Below are 13,071 nucleotides of genomic sequence, written 5' to 3'. Positions count from 1 at the left end.
TTTCAAGTTTTATACCTATTATCCATATCTGGTTTTGCCCGAGACATTCCCAGAGCCTGATGTAGTTTAAGAGAATACATGTCAGGATAAGAATGCTTTAAACCAATATATTGTGTATCATCATTTCATTTTCTGATGCTTTGCTCTTTTTTCCTGAAAAAAAAAAACAAACAAAAAACATGTATGGTCTTGATAGCTAGTGTATTTTTTAAATACATGATCCTAATAAAATGAATCACAGATTTCTGAACTCTAACCATTGTAAGTGTCTGCACTTGAATACATGTAGTGAAATGATTTGTAATCACAGGACAAACCAACAGAGGGAGTTGTATAATATCCAGTTTAAGCAACAGCACTTGAATGCTGTGAAATCAATTATTGTATGTTTATACAACACTGGTATTAAGAGTTGTGTGACATTTGTGTAAATGTATAGCGTGTTCAACATCTGGTCCAGCACTTCAATCCCCATACAATACGTCTTTGAATTATTTAATGGCAGACTTTTTGGGCAAGCTGCCCATAACATTATTTCAAGGCTGTCGTGTTTGTCAATCAGTGTTACAAAAAGAGTACTCAAACTGCTTGGCATTTCTGTCAGTCTTGTCTTAAGTGTAATAAAGACTAGTGTGACATCCCTCTGCATTGGTTGAATCACTCATATAAAAAAGTTCTGACTGATGGACCATGAGCATATATATATATCCCAGTCACACACTCAAATGCCTGGTCGTTTTCTTTACAGGCAAAGGCTTCCAGCAAAAAACGTGTACTACTACCGGTGTCCAGACCACCGGAAGAACTACGTCATGTCCTTTGCCTTCTGCTTCGACAAGGAAGATGACGTGTACCAGTTTGCGTACTGCTACCCGTACACCTACTCACGTCTCCAGCACTATCTGGACAGCCTGGAGAAGAGGAACCTGGACTATTTCCAGAGGGAGCTGCTGGGACTCAGTGTGGTGAGTGCAGAAGCATCCAACTCCATTGATGTGTGCTGCCCTTTTAAAGCAATTAGATACAGGCAGAGGAGTTTTCAGAGTAGGAATAATTGAAGCCCACAATGCTATTTGGTTTAATGTGGGCCCATAAAAAGTTAATGTTGTTGTAGTTTATGCTCTGTAACTCAAAACTCAAACTGGGACAGACATACAGACCCGAAACATTTAACCACTTTGTAAAATGTGTTGGAAATCAGAGATCATTTAACAAGGAGAGGGAGCCATTCACAAAGCTGTTATGAAAGTGCCATATATTTTGAAAAGAAAACTAGCCCTGTTAATATTACAACACTAGAAATAAACAACTTACTGTATGATTACTTAAGAGCCCTTTGAATATATGTTTTAATGTTTCTAGTCAGCTCTATAGGTAAAAGGTTACCAGCGTAACAAAAACACCATTGTAACCCAGAGCTGCAGTACACCAGAGCTTGTAGGACTGATTTTATTATTATTATTAATATTATTATTATTATTATTATTATTATTATTATACAGTAACCTCCTTAAGCTGCAAGAAGTAACAGGAGCATGTCTGTTTACTTCTGAGTGGCAAGAAGGCTTGCAGGACGGAGAAGGTTTGTGTGACTTTAGGGTGTGCAAACAAACTAGAAAACCAACTATGGAAAATAAAGTAACCAAGGTAGAATTCTACATTAAACGTGACTGTGTTGCACTGCAGCTTAAGAAGTTAAATATATATATATACATAGCCACTGCTTGATTCTCTCCCATCCTTGTATCACTTTACCTTTTAGGTGCACCCTGTCTCATCTAAAAAAAAAAACAATTACATATTCATCATTTAAAAATGTATTTCAGGATACACGGCTTGCTACTGCACATATGGTCGATGCAATAGGAAGTGTTTTAATTAGATTGAATGAGTGTGGAAGTGCTTTTAATGTCTAAAAGTGCAGGTGCTTTTGTATCTATTGCTTCTTCTCATGGTCCCGCTGGGATTTCTGTGGTTTTTTTTATAGGTAATAGTGAAAATCGTCTGTTGTTGTGGTAGTTGTTTTTTTATTTATCCTTTTATGTTTTGCAGTCTAGGACCTTTTCAGAAAGGTTAGAAAAATAACTGGGATTAAAATGAACAGAACCATTAGCAGACCCCCACAGCGTTTGCTGAAAAGAGTTGTTTTGGAACCTATATTGCACCCTGGTATTGAACTGGTAGCATTACTGCAGTGGATAGCCTATTGAGAGCAAAAGCGTGTGCTATTCTCTGCGTATTCTAAGTTCTCAGGTTCCATCCTCTGAACAGCATTAAAAGAAAACTTAATTGTATCGTGCTGGCATCTCAAGAATGGATCATAACTGCTTCTTTAATGGGGTAAGGCTGCTATAAATGCTCTCCTGGGATAATAACAAAAACTTAAACTGCATATTGATGGGTCGTCGCCCCCCCCATTCCCCCCTGTGTTTTAGTTTTTACAGCAGAGAAACTTGCTACAGGGATAATCTATAAAAGAACCCTGTGCTGTGTTCTCCATCGGACGACTAGACAAACAGGTTGTGTTGCAACAGTGGCAGCCTGTGTTGTTGTTTTTATAGTGTTAGTACACAGAATGCAGGGTATATAATGTCCTCTAGTTATTAATTACTGATACATTCCCTGCTATTCAATAAAAGAGGAGGAAGGAGTATTTGTCAGAGTGCAGAAGAAGGATAAATGGAGAAAGAGTGCATCTAGAGATCTGGATGTCCAGTTGTGATGTAGAGGTTAGTAGAGAGTGTGTGTCTGTCCTTTCGACTCTCATCTGTAGAGAACTGCCTATTCATTTGTAATGAACATGTGAAAGACCGTCTTGAGTGATTGAATGTTGTAATCTGTGGATGTGTATGGAGGCTTTTTGTTTCTTCATCTGTCAAACTTACATCTTTTCATGTCTTTGTATTTGGTGATCTACTTTTTCATATTGCTCATAGCTCCTATATTGTATTTACTGTCGTGACAGTGGATGAATGGCACAGACATGCTTGTTTTCATCACTAGGAGGCCTGTTGTCCACATGTTGAGTAGCTGTGCGCATCAGCACAGCGATGCAGCCATTAAATGAGGTACTTCACCGCCCTATTCTCAGACTCTCACTAAAGCTGTTAAACTTTAACTCCCATTGCACTGTCCCCTAATAAAACCAGCTTCATTATAATCTGCATCTCTCGCTAACACACAATAATAAAAAAAAAAAAGACTCATGTTTCCAGGGGCAGCATTATAATGAGCGTGGAGTGTATATCGGTTTGAAGGGCCTTTTGAGCTCTCACAAAAAAGGCTGTAATTATGTTTAAATTCACTGGTCCTCATAGAAAGCAAGGTGTGTGTTAATCTGATTGGGCTCCTGTCCTCTGGGGAAATCAGGTAGTGCTTTTCAGAGCTCTGTCTAGGAGACGCTGTCACCCCTGTCTGATCCTTGGAGCAGGCGGTTTATATAACTGTGCAACGTGCCAACGTGATCTGTTAGTGAGTAGACCAGGGAAATGGTGTCATACTGAAAACAGGCTGACCTCTTGGTCACAGTCCATGTGTGTTGCTAGCTCAGAGCTGAGGACTAAGATGCAGTGTAGCCTTGTGGTGGTTAGAACACAGGGACTGGTGTATAGTATGGACTAGTGGTTGTACTTGGGGGGCAGGGATGTACATAATGTGGTTTAGTGGTTCAGCTGAGGGACTGGGAGGCAGTGTGACCCAGTGCTTCGAGTTGTGGCCTGGGAGGCAGTGTGGCCCAGTAGTTCGAGCTGAGGGGCAAAAGGCCTGGGTGGCCTAAGTCACACTACAGGTGTGGCTGTAGTGTGACTTAGTTGTTTAAGAGGACTGGGAGCCTGTGTAGCCTTGTGGACAGAGCTGTGGGAATGGGAGGCAATGTGGCCAAGTGGTTACACCTGATGGACTGGGAGGCAGTGTAACTTCTGAAACCAAGAAAAATGTGCATTTGTTGCAGCCAGGCTTTGTATTGTTTCGCCTCAAAACTTAATAGACAGATGGGGAGCATCTTCAATGTGTCTTTAGAGCAGCTTACGTTGTATTCAAGGACTTGGAAAACAAAGTGAGCTGCATGCAATGCCTTGTGACAGAAGGACATTATCCATTCTGTCTGCTAGAGCAGTGGTGCGCTCTTTGTGCTGACTCAACGTGTGGCGATCACCTGCTTCCCGGGCCGGTTTTATGATAAATGTTTCTGGCAATTCCCCTGCCTGTGTGTCTGCCAGTAGGGGAGTCCCATCTGATTTGAAGGAGGTATTTCAGAATCGTGATATGTTTGTATGCACTGGCAAAGCAACACTGGGCTTTTGTCGGCCCCCTCTCAGACGACTATGAAAAAAGGATCCAATGTGGCCCTCCTGTAGCGTCTTGTATTGTTTTAGAAAATACATATCAAAGAAAGTTGTTGCTTTATAAGCTGTGAATATCAGCACTGTAGGCGTTATCTGTAAGATTAAACCCATTAAACTATGGTACAATGTAGTATACAGACAACAAAGGATCTTATTTTAATACACAGGGGTACCACAGTTTAATTATAAAGGTGTGCTGCATTATACACCAATGTTAAGCCAATGTAGCTGTTTCCTGTAACATAGCATCAAACTTTTTTTTATTTATTTCTGCTTTCCTTTCTGGGTTTAAACAAGAGGTCTTATACCTTAATAATAAACTTGTTAATGAAGTATTTATAATTAGTAAATGTTTAGCTGAGTAAGACTACAGGAGCATACAGCTTTGTTATTTACAGTTGTCGCATGACTCCTGTAACTGCCTTCACCGACTTGAGGAGGAAGAAAACAATTATTCAAATTCAAGAAAATGCTGCAACAATGAAAAAACACTGAGCGATTGTGAACAGGTTGGCTGTACAGGTGACGTCATGCCAGAAAGGAACACAGACAGACAGTACTGGAAGGTGAAACTGAGACGCTGCGGCGCTCAGTGCGTTTAATTGAATGAAACGAATAAAAGGTTTGAACAAAACAGAACACGACACTTGAGGCCCAAATAAATAGACAAACAAAACAGACAGTGGACAACGCTAAACAAGTATCGTGCGAGTCCTCTCGCACGAGTAGCATTTGTTTTGTTTTTATTTATTTTCTCCTGCCATTTCTCTTTCTCTCCCGTTCGTCACTATCGAACACACAACCCTGAGTGAGTAAAACGTGCATCTATATATACTGTTGTGCCGGGATTCAATTACCAATTAATTATTCACATGACTCCCAGCACGTGAACTAATTTGTGCAGTCCCATGCTCACACTTTATCTGCACGTGAAGTGATTATGCAATCCCTGTGCATAAATACAAATATATATTTTAAATTACTCGTGCTACACAGACCCATTTATATCCCGTGCACCAATGCCTATACACCAACATTAACACACAACACAAAATCCACACATGGGCGGGGCACACTGCCACAGCAACACACAAATTGTATATGAATTTGAGAAATGGAGAAAGTAGATACATTTTTCACATCTTTTACAACTAATGATGCTCAATCTCTGGTTTAAAGCCAGAGCTCTCGTGAGTAACAGGCTTAGTATGTACAGTTTCTTTTATATATTGCACCTCTTGGGGAGATGATGGTTAAGTCTGACCCCACATTGGGACAATCCTAGCAAAGCCAGTGCCCTGTACTCTAAACACTCGACACTGCAGTCCAGCACCCACACTAGACTAGCTCTGATTATTACACATAAACCATCCACTCAGATACAGAGCAATGTACAGCCTTCTGTCTTCCACCTACCTAATGAATTTTTACAATCCGTGCTTTTAAATGATGGCATGGCCGAAAGATTTGCAGGCAAAGAATTGTGATTCAGAGCACTGTCAATGCAATCCCCCAGCAGAGAGAAAAGAAAAAAAGATATACTTTTCTGAAAGCGTTCAGATTTTTTTTTTTTTTAATAAGTCAAAATACACTTTTTTGACAGCATAATTGCATTCTGTAGCAGGCCCAATGTTTGGCAGCGTGGCTAAAGAACAGCCCTACTGTAGATCATTTGTAAGAAAATTAATGAAAACTGAATTACTCAACCTCCAAAACCAGCAGAGCTTGAAATTCACTTTCAGGGAAACTTAATTTATTGTAAATGGTTGAGAAACATATTTAGGCATGAACAAAAAATAAATAAAAAAAATGTCTGTACCAAACCATTGTTGGATTTGAAGGCTAAGCAGGGTGCAGAGTGTCTCAGTGGATTAGAAAAGGATATGCAAGCAGCTACCTCAAAGACTCTAGTTCAAACCCAGTCAATATCATCACATTCCATATTTTTAAAGTACCTTTAATGACATTGAAAAATAGATTTGTAAAATCAGTATTTTAGTTATATAACAAGAAATGTAATAACATTCATTAACCATGTCTGTCCTGAACTGCCCTCGCCTTCACTGTCTCCATGATCAGTTATTAAGCAATGAAGGCAATAAGATACAATAATAAATAAACTGGGGTTTTATACCACAGTAACCACTGCATAGAGCAGCAATCCAGCTTAGATCAAGATATACTAAATTGCTAAATAAAAATGTTTTTAGTCATGATTTAAAAATGCTAGTTGTCCAGGACACCCTAATTGGTTTAGGAATGGAATTCCAGAAATTGATTTATATATTTGCATATCCCTTCTGTACAGGGGTTGGGCAAAACCATATACTATATATATATATATATATATATATATATATATATATATATATATATATATTGTAGTATACAGTACAAACGTTTCCATTTGATGGAGGGCTTATAGTAGACGATTGATTGGCAGGCAGGTACTTCCCTATCCCAGACTGCAAGCTGATGTTTCACGAGGAACTGTTCCATTCTGGAGAGCCAACTTTATTACAACCCATGCCCCCCTCGATTAACTAGAGGAGGTATTCCTTTAGCGTAACGGGCAGTGTTATGTAATACACTGTCTTCATGGGTTCTCTTCGGTGAGAGGAAATGAGGTTAAAAGCTCTATAAACACGAATGCAAATGAGCGCACCACCTCCCACCCTGATGTGCATTGAATCAATGTCATCCTGCACTCGATTTGATAGCGGTACTTTTTAAATCCCAACTTACACGCTCAAAATAACATCCTTCCATTGCTCTGACTGAAAACAAGTGTTAGCCAACAACCACAATTCAAAAGCTAGGTCTGTAATGTTGATAGGCACTTGCATCCACCTGGCCAGCTAACTCGTTTGTGTTCAAGACTTCTTTTAAACTCTCTGTATGGCTCTCTAGCTGTACAAAGGGCTCTTTTTTCCTTCAGCTGCTAAAAGAAATTGAAGAAATTGTAGAGCTTTTAATTTAATTTAATTTTTTTAACTGGGAATGGGTGCCCTTGTAAATAAGCGACTGCTGTTTAGATCGATGCCGGCACTGTTCTTGAAAGGCACAATGGCTCTCACCTCCAGAGCTGCTGTGGAAGTATATTGTGATACAGTGCTTTCATTCACAAACTCGATTGCCTTTAACGGCAGCCGGCCGAGGTTTTGGAAAATTGAAAGGGGTTGCAGCTCCTTTTCATTGTAGTGGGAATAGAGCCGGCACATGGGGGTCAAAGCACAAAAGGAATGTAGCAGAAATGTTTGTGGCTGTCGGAAAAGCCAGGGGAAAGCACTGAAGAAGTTGGGAGAGGGAGAGGCACTGCCAGGGGTTACACACTCACTCACACAAAGTAGAGCTCAAACTCTATGATGCTTGGTCAGACAGGCTTTTGTGTTCTTTTCTGAAAACACTATTATTAATTTTAAAGGTCTGTCTGTTTGACTTTCTCCTTTTAAAAAGTCAGTCTGTTAGTCTTACCCATTTTTCTACCCAATTTTGGGGCATGAAGTTAAGGTCATGAAGGGCAAGGCAATGTTGCCTTCGTTGGGTGTGAAGATTCAGGGGCACCAAGGCAGTTCTAGGGGGCAGAAAGGCAAAACATAAATCCAACCCAAGGGCACCAAGGCGATTTCATACACGTTCGTAAAACAACAAAACAATAGAGAGTCTATTATGATGATGACATTTTAATTCAAACAAACACAAATCAGTGTTTTCTGAGTGATTCAGACTAATTGTTACAAAAAAAAAATATTGGTCACTTTTCCATTGTAAAAAAAATGGTATAAAAAAATCCAATTTAAAAACAACAGACTTTCATAATGAAAAAATATAAAGGGTAATTTGGCAAACAATACATATTCAGGCTATTTTGACTAAACTTGGTCACACACCACTGACTAATATATAGATTAGACAAGTGGCTCAGATACAGCCTTAATGATACAACAGCACTATAAGTGATGCCAGTGAAGGGAAAGTTAGATAGATTTTCATGCAAACTGGCTGAAGATTTACCCATGGCTGGACTATAATAACGATAGTGGTTAAATTAGTTGTTCGGTCAGCAGTGTCTGCGCAACTGTAGTTTGCTAACCGCTGTTACAAAACATTTACAAACAATGCAGCTTTGAAAAAAAATCTAAATAGAGTGCTCTGCATCACAATGATGAACAGCAGGATGTACATAATGTTAGATGTTTGCTTTTGAGAGACTTTATATAGTTTCACAGTTCTTGAAATTTACAATTGCAAAGGATTTACAGATTTGTTATGGTGCATTGCTGGACACTCGATTCAGGAAAAAAACGGTATGCTGTTTTAAGCATACACATTCTAATCCCTTTTGTGAAAGCACATGTTTTACTAGTTAAAAAGCAAAACTACATGAGAATGTATTACACAAAAATAAATTAAAAGAGAAATTGATGCACTTTGTTCACTATTATCTTATCTCTCCTACTCGTTTCATAATGCAGGGAGCTGCTACTTGAACTATATCATAGCTACTTCGCAGGTTTTCTTTTTCTTTTTTTGTTGTAAGAATTAGAGCAAAAGTAATAATGTGTGTTCATTTTTAGCATTGGTGTTTTGGGGGAATAACACTGAATTACAAAACAGCAACGGTCATTGATTCCCTTCCTTCACCCCTGACCTTTCCACCCGTATAACTTGGATGGCACGCCAATACCTCCTCATCAACCCATCAAAAACTGAAAACCTTTTCTCCCCCCCCCCCCCCCCCGACCCCCAACATTTCATTTCCTCCCCTTTCCCTCATTCCAGTTAATTCTGCTCGCAACTTCGGCATCATCTTTGACGCTACCCTTTCCATTGCTGATCATATCTCGGCCACTACACGCACCTGCCGATTGCACCTATTTAACATCCACAAAATACGCCCTTCCATCTCTTTCTCTGCCGTTAAGCTCCTGGTTCATGCTCTCATCTTCACCCGTCTCGATTACTGCAACTCCCTCCTCCTTGGCCTTCCCTCCTACGCCTTCACACCATTACAGCAAATTCAAAACGCCTCTGCCCGTATCATATTCAACCTCCCCCGCTCCTCTCGTACCTCCCCTCTTCTCCTTCAGCTACACTGGCTCCCTGTTTACTATCGCTGCTTATTTAAATTCCTTACTCTATTCTATAAATCCCTCCACGGTCTTGCCCCACCCTACCTGGCTGCACTTATCACTTACTATGCTCCCTCCCGTCCCTTCCGCTCTCAAACTCTGTTGTCCATCTCGTCCCACCCTCGCCCTGTGCCCAATCCCGTTTCCGTTCCTTCTCCCTCCTGGCTCCCCTTCATTGGAATAAACTCCCACTCCATATAAAACAGTCACCTACACTACGCAGTTTTCGCTCCTCCCTTAAAACACATCTTTTCACCCTAGCCTATCCCACTGCGTGCCCTAGCCCCTAACCCCCGATCAGGACCCTGCGTGCTTCCTCAACCCTGCCCTAGCCTCTGTTCTCACAGTAGCACCACTCTCTACTTCCTCACCCTTGCTCTATAAATGTACCTTCTTCCTTTCTGCCATTTCTCTTGATTGTACCGTTTAGCTTAATAATTGTAAAAACGCCTTGGTCAAAGGCGCTATATAAATATACATAAATAAATAAATAAATAAATAAATAAATAAATAAATATGTCTATATAAATGAGCAATTAATATACACTGAAGACATGAAAGGAGTTAGAATGTGCATTGCACCTTTATTGCAATTTTAAGCCTGCTCTGTCACAATTCAATTTCATTCTGTCTAATCTTGTCCTTTCTGCAGTATTGTACTTGACTACTGTAAATTCACATTATTATTATTATTATTATTATTATTATTATTATTATTATTATTATTGTCGGGGACGTATTGTTGTGCCCCCATTGCTTAGCTGAACATTAGGTAAATCCTACCACTTTGCTGTAGACAGCTCTTCCTTCTTTCTTTATCAGTAAACACGTGTGATTTAAAATTGCTGGACGCGCGGTCCTATTCAGCTGTCTAACAGCGTCCCTCCCTCTGTTTGCCCATCATTAACCAGTGATATGGTACATCCTTTCTCATGGCTTGGTGCTGGAAGTGCACAGTAAAACAATAACAATAATACATTATGATAATGAGTCATTTTCTCGCAGGACGGAATTAGACACTGAGCAAGTCTGTGAATTGTAGGTCAGTTGTGCTGGTGCTGCGGCACACTGGCGGCAATGAGGGGCAGGCTTAAAGGCAACTTTTGCTTAAGTTTTTTTTTATTTGAGAGGCATTGCGGCAAGCAGCCGCTGATGCCGTCTGTTATTTCGCACCCTGCAATTTGAAGCCCAATGTCGCCTCACTGTTGCAACCCACTTACTGCTCAGGAGGACTGAAGAGCAATGGGCAAACTCCATTCCCACTGTCAAACCAATCGTCTCTTTTAAATATCTGTTACCAAGCTCCTGAACTCTGGAGGAAAGGACCCAGCTTGGGAAGTAGAGACAGAAACCTTGTGGCAGCATACTGACGAGAAGTCTACTATTGCCACAATTCCTCTATCTACTCAGTGGCAGAAGCCACTTAATGATCTCTTTAGAATGTAATAATAAAAAATAAGTACATTAAGCCCCATTTGCTTATAATTGGATTGTGTTAAGATAAATTACTCGTGTCAGTTTCATGCCATGCAGCATTTGAAGTTTAGCCGTGTCATGCGTGATGAAGTTTATGCCACTCCGGAAAGATGTGTTTAAATATTAGGGATTTGTAGATGAGTAATGGTGACAGCCTTTCCCAATTCCTCCTTGGTTTCTATGGATACTCTTTAGAGACTGGAGGATTTTAGCTTGCTGTCACCTATTATTTCTATTATAAATTGAAGACATTAAACTTTTGTCCCATAAAGACCTCTGCGAGAGATCATTCTTCTAACATTACTGTTTTTTTTTCTTTTCTTTTCTTGATGATCTTGAGAAGGAAATAAAACACACACACACACACACACACACACACACACACACAAAACCTTTCTGCAAGTGAAATTTGATTTCTATTCAGTGGCTTCTTCAAGACATACAATGACTACCCTATTGATTTGGGTAAAGGAGGAGGGATAGGGTAGTTGAGGAAAAATAACCTTTTCTTGTTGTGTCAATGTCAGATATCACATCCCATTGTGGAGCAGTCAAACTGCCATGGTATGATTTCACACAGGCTCTTAGACGCACAAAGAGGTGTCTCTCTGTTTCTAATGACAATTCTTTTCACAAATAGATCAATAGCTGGCTTTGTCTACTCAACCAGCTGCTTAAAATCCTTTTTATTTAGTTTATTTATTTAGTTATTTAGTTGGTTCTAATAAAAACATAAATAGCAGTGAGATTTTGTCTAGAGGTTAGACAAAACACGCTAAATATGAGCTTAGCGTGTTCTGTCCAATCTCTACACAAAATCTCACTGCTACACATTCATCTTGGAAAAGCATGACTAGACACAGTTCTCAGAAACAAAAAACATTCCAAATTCCAAAACAATGGATTATGGAGCATATTACCCAAACCAAGTTACAGTCATAAATTACAATACGCAGTGACAACCCTGTATTAAAACATCACGCTCTTAATGTAGTGTCACACATCACGTCATTTCAGTTGTATTTTAACACATTACAGCACATTTAACAAAAAAAATGAATGGGTATTTAGGAACGCTTCGTTGCATTCCTAAACTAAACGGTAAAATTTAAAATGAACGATTCGGCATATCGGCCTGCAGCTTTGGAATCTAAAAAGAATATTACAAAATCGTAAATACAAGTTTGTATTAAATATGCTGCATTACTTTACACACACACACACATATATATATATATTAGCTCAAAGAGCCAGTAGTTACGTTTTCATATTTGCTTTGTTTTACTTGTTATTGAATAATACATAAATAAAATAAATAATGATATATAATATATATGTGTGTGTGTGTATTAACAATTACTGTTGTGACGGCGGATTGCGCTATCAGTATCTACATTTAAATTCCATTCATAATTTTTGTGGGTGTCGCCTTTCTGTTGATCAGCTCACCAGCTCTGAGAGACGGTGAGTTCGTTGAGTCACCGTTGAATCAACGCTGCGCGTCACTAGCTCTCAGCGGTGAGTTTAGGAATGATATTGAGAGTTGTTGCTTCTCAGCGTTGAATTTAGGAACGCAGCCATAGTGTGGCGTGTGGGTGGTGACGTCCGACCAGGGAATTAAACATAAACACAGGTAGGCACGGGACAAAACGGCACTGCTGTGCTCGTATATTTAATTAAATACAAAATAAAGATTTGAACAAAAATACTGCTCACAGAGCGTTAATAAAAAGGTAAACAAAACAAAATCTCAAACACAAAACTAAATACCTAGGTCAGGCTGGGCAGTCACCTTCACTGATCCTATACGGGTAAGTTTATCCAGTTCTTACTTTCAGTTTCGTTGTTGCTCTCTTGCTGTCGTTCGCTCCTCTCAAACACCTTCTCCCAGAGCGCAGAAAGCTGCAGGCTTTTATGCAGGTGACCATCTCCCGTTTAGCAACAATTAATCAATGAATTAGCTCGGGAGGTGGTCACCTTCTGCACAAGGTTTTTAAAATACGCAAAACAATAACAAACTGCACAGCTTTTCGCTATCCTATTTTAAACAATAAATCATAATAATAATACAAAATATGCACAGGGGTGGGGAGTACCCCGTTCTAATAACAATACATATG

At 39.6% G+C, this 13,071-nt stretch overlaps 1 protein-coding gene across 1 annotated transcript in view; it reads left to right on the top strand.

Annotated features, from left to right (window-relative positions):
* LOC117417292 (cytosolic carboxypeptidase 6-like) overlaps nt 1-13,071 on the top strand; it is a 279,068-nt gene that overhangs the window by 136,174 nt on the left and 129,823 nt on the right. Inside the window, exon 5 of the mRNA XM_034029328.3 lies at nt 749-965. Coding sequence (XP_033885219.1) covers nt 749-965 — 217 coding nt within the window. The remainder of the gene's footprint in view (nt 1-748; nt 966-13,071) is intronic.

This window comes from Acipenser ruthenus, chromosome 12 (assembly GCF_902713425.1).
Source record: "Acipenser ruthenus chromosome 12, fAciRut3.2 maternal haplotype, whole genome shotgun sequence".
NCBI lineage: Eukaryota > Metazoa > Chordata > Actinopteri > Acipenseriformes > Acipenseridae > Acipenser > Acipenser ruthenus.
Note: the sequence above shows the minus strand (reverse complement) of the source record. Positions and strands in the feature narration are given on the sequence as shown.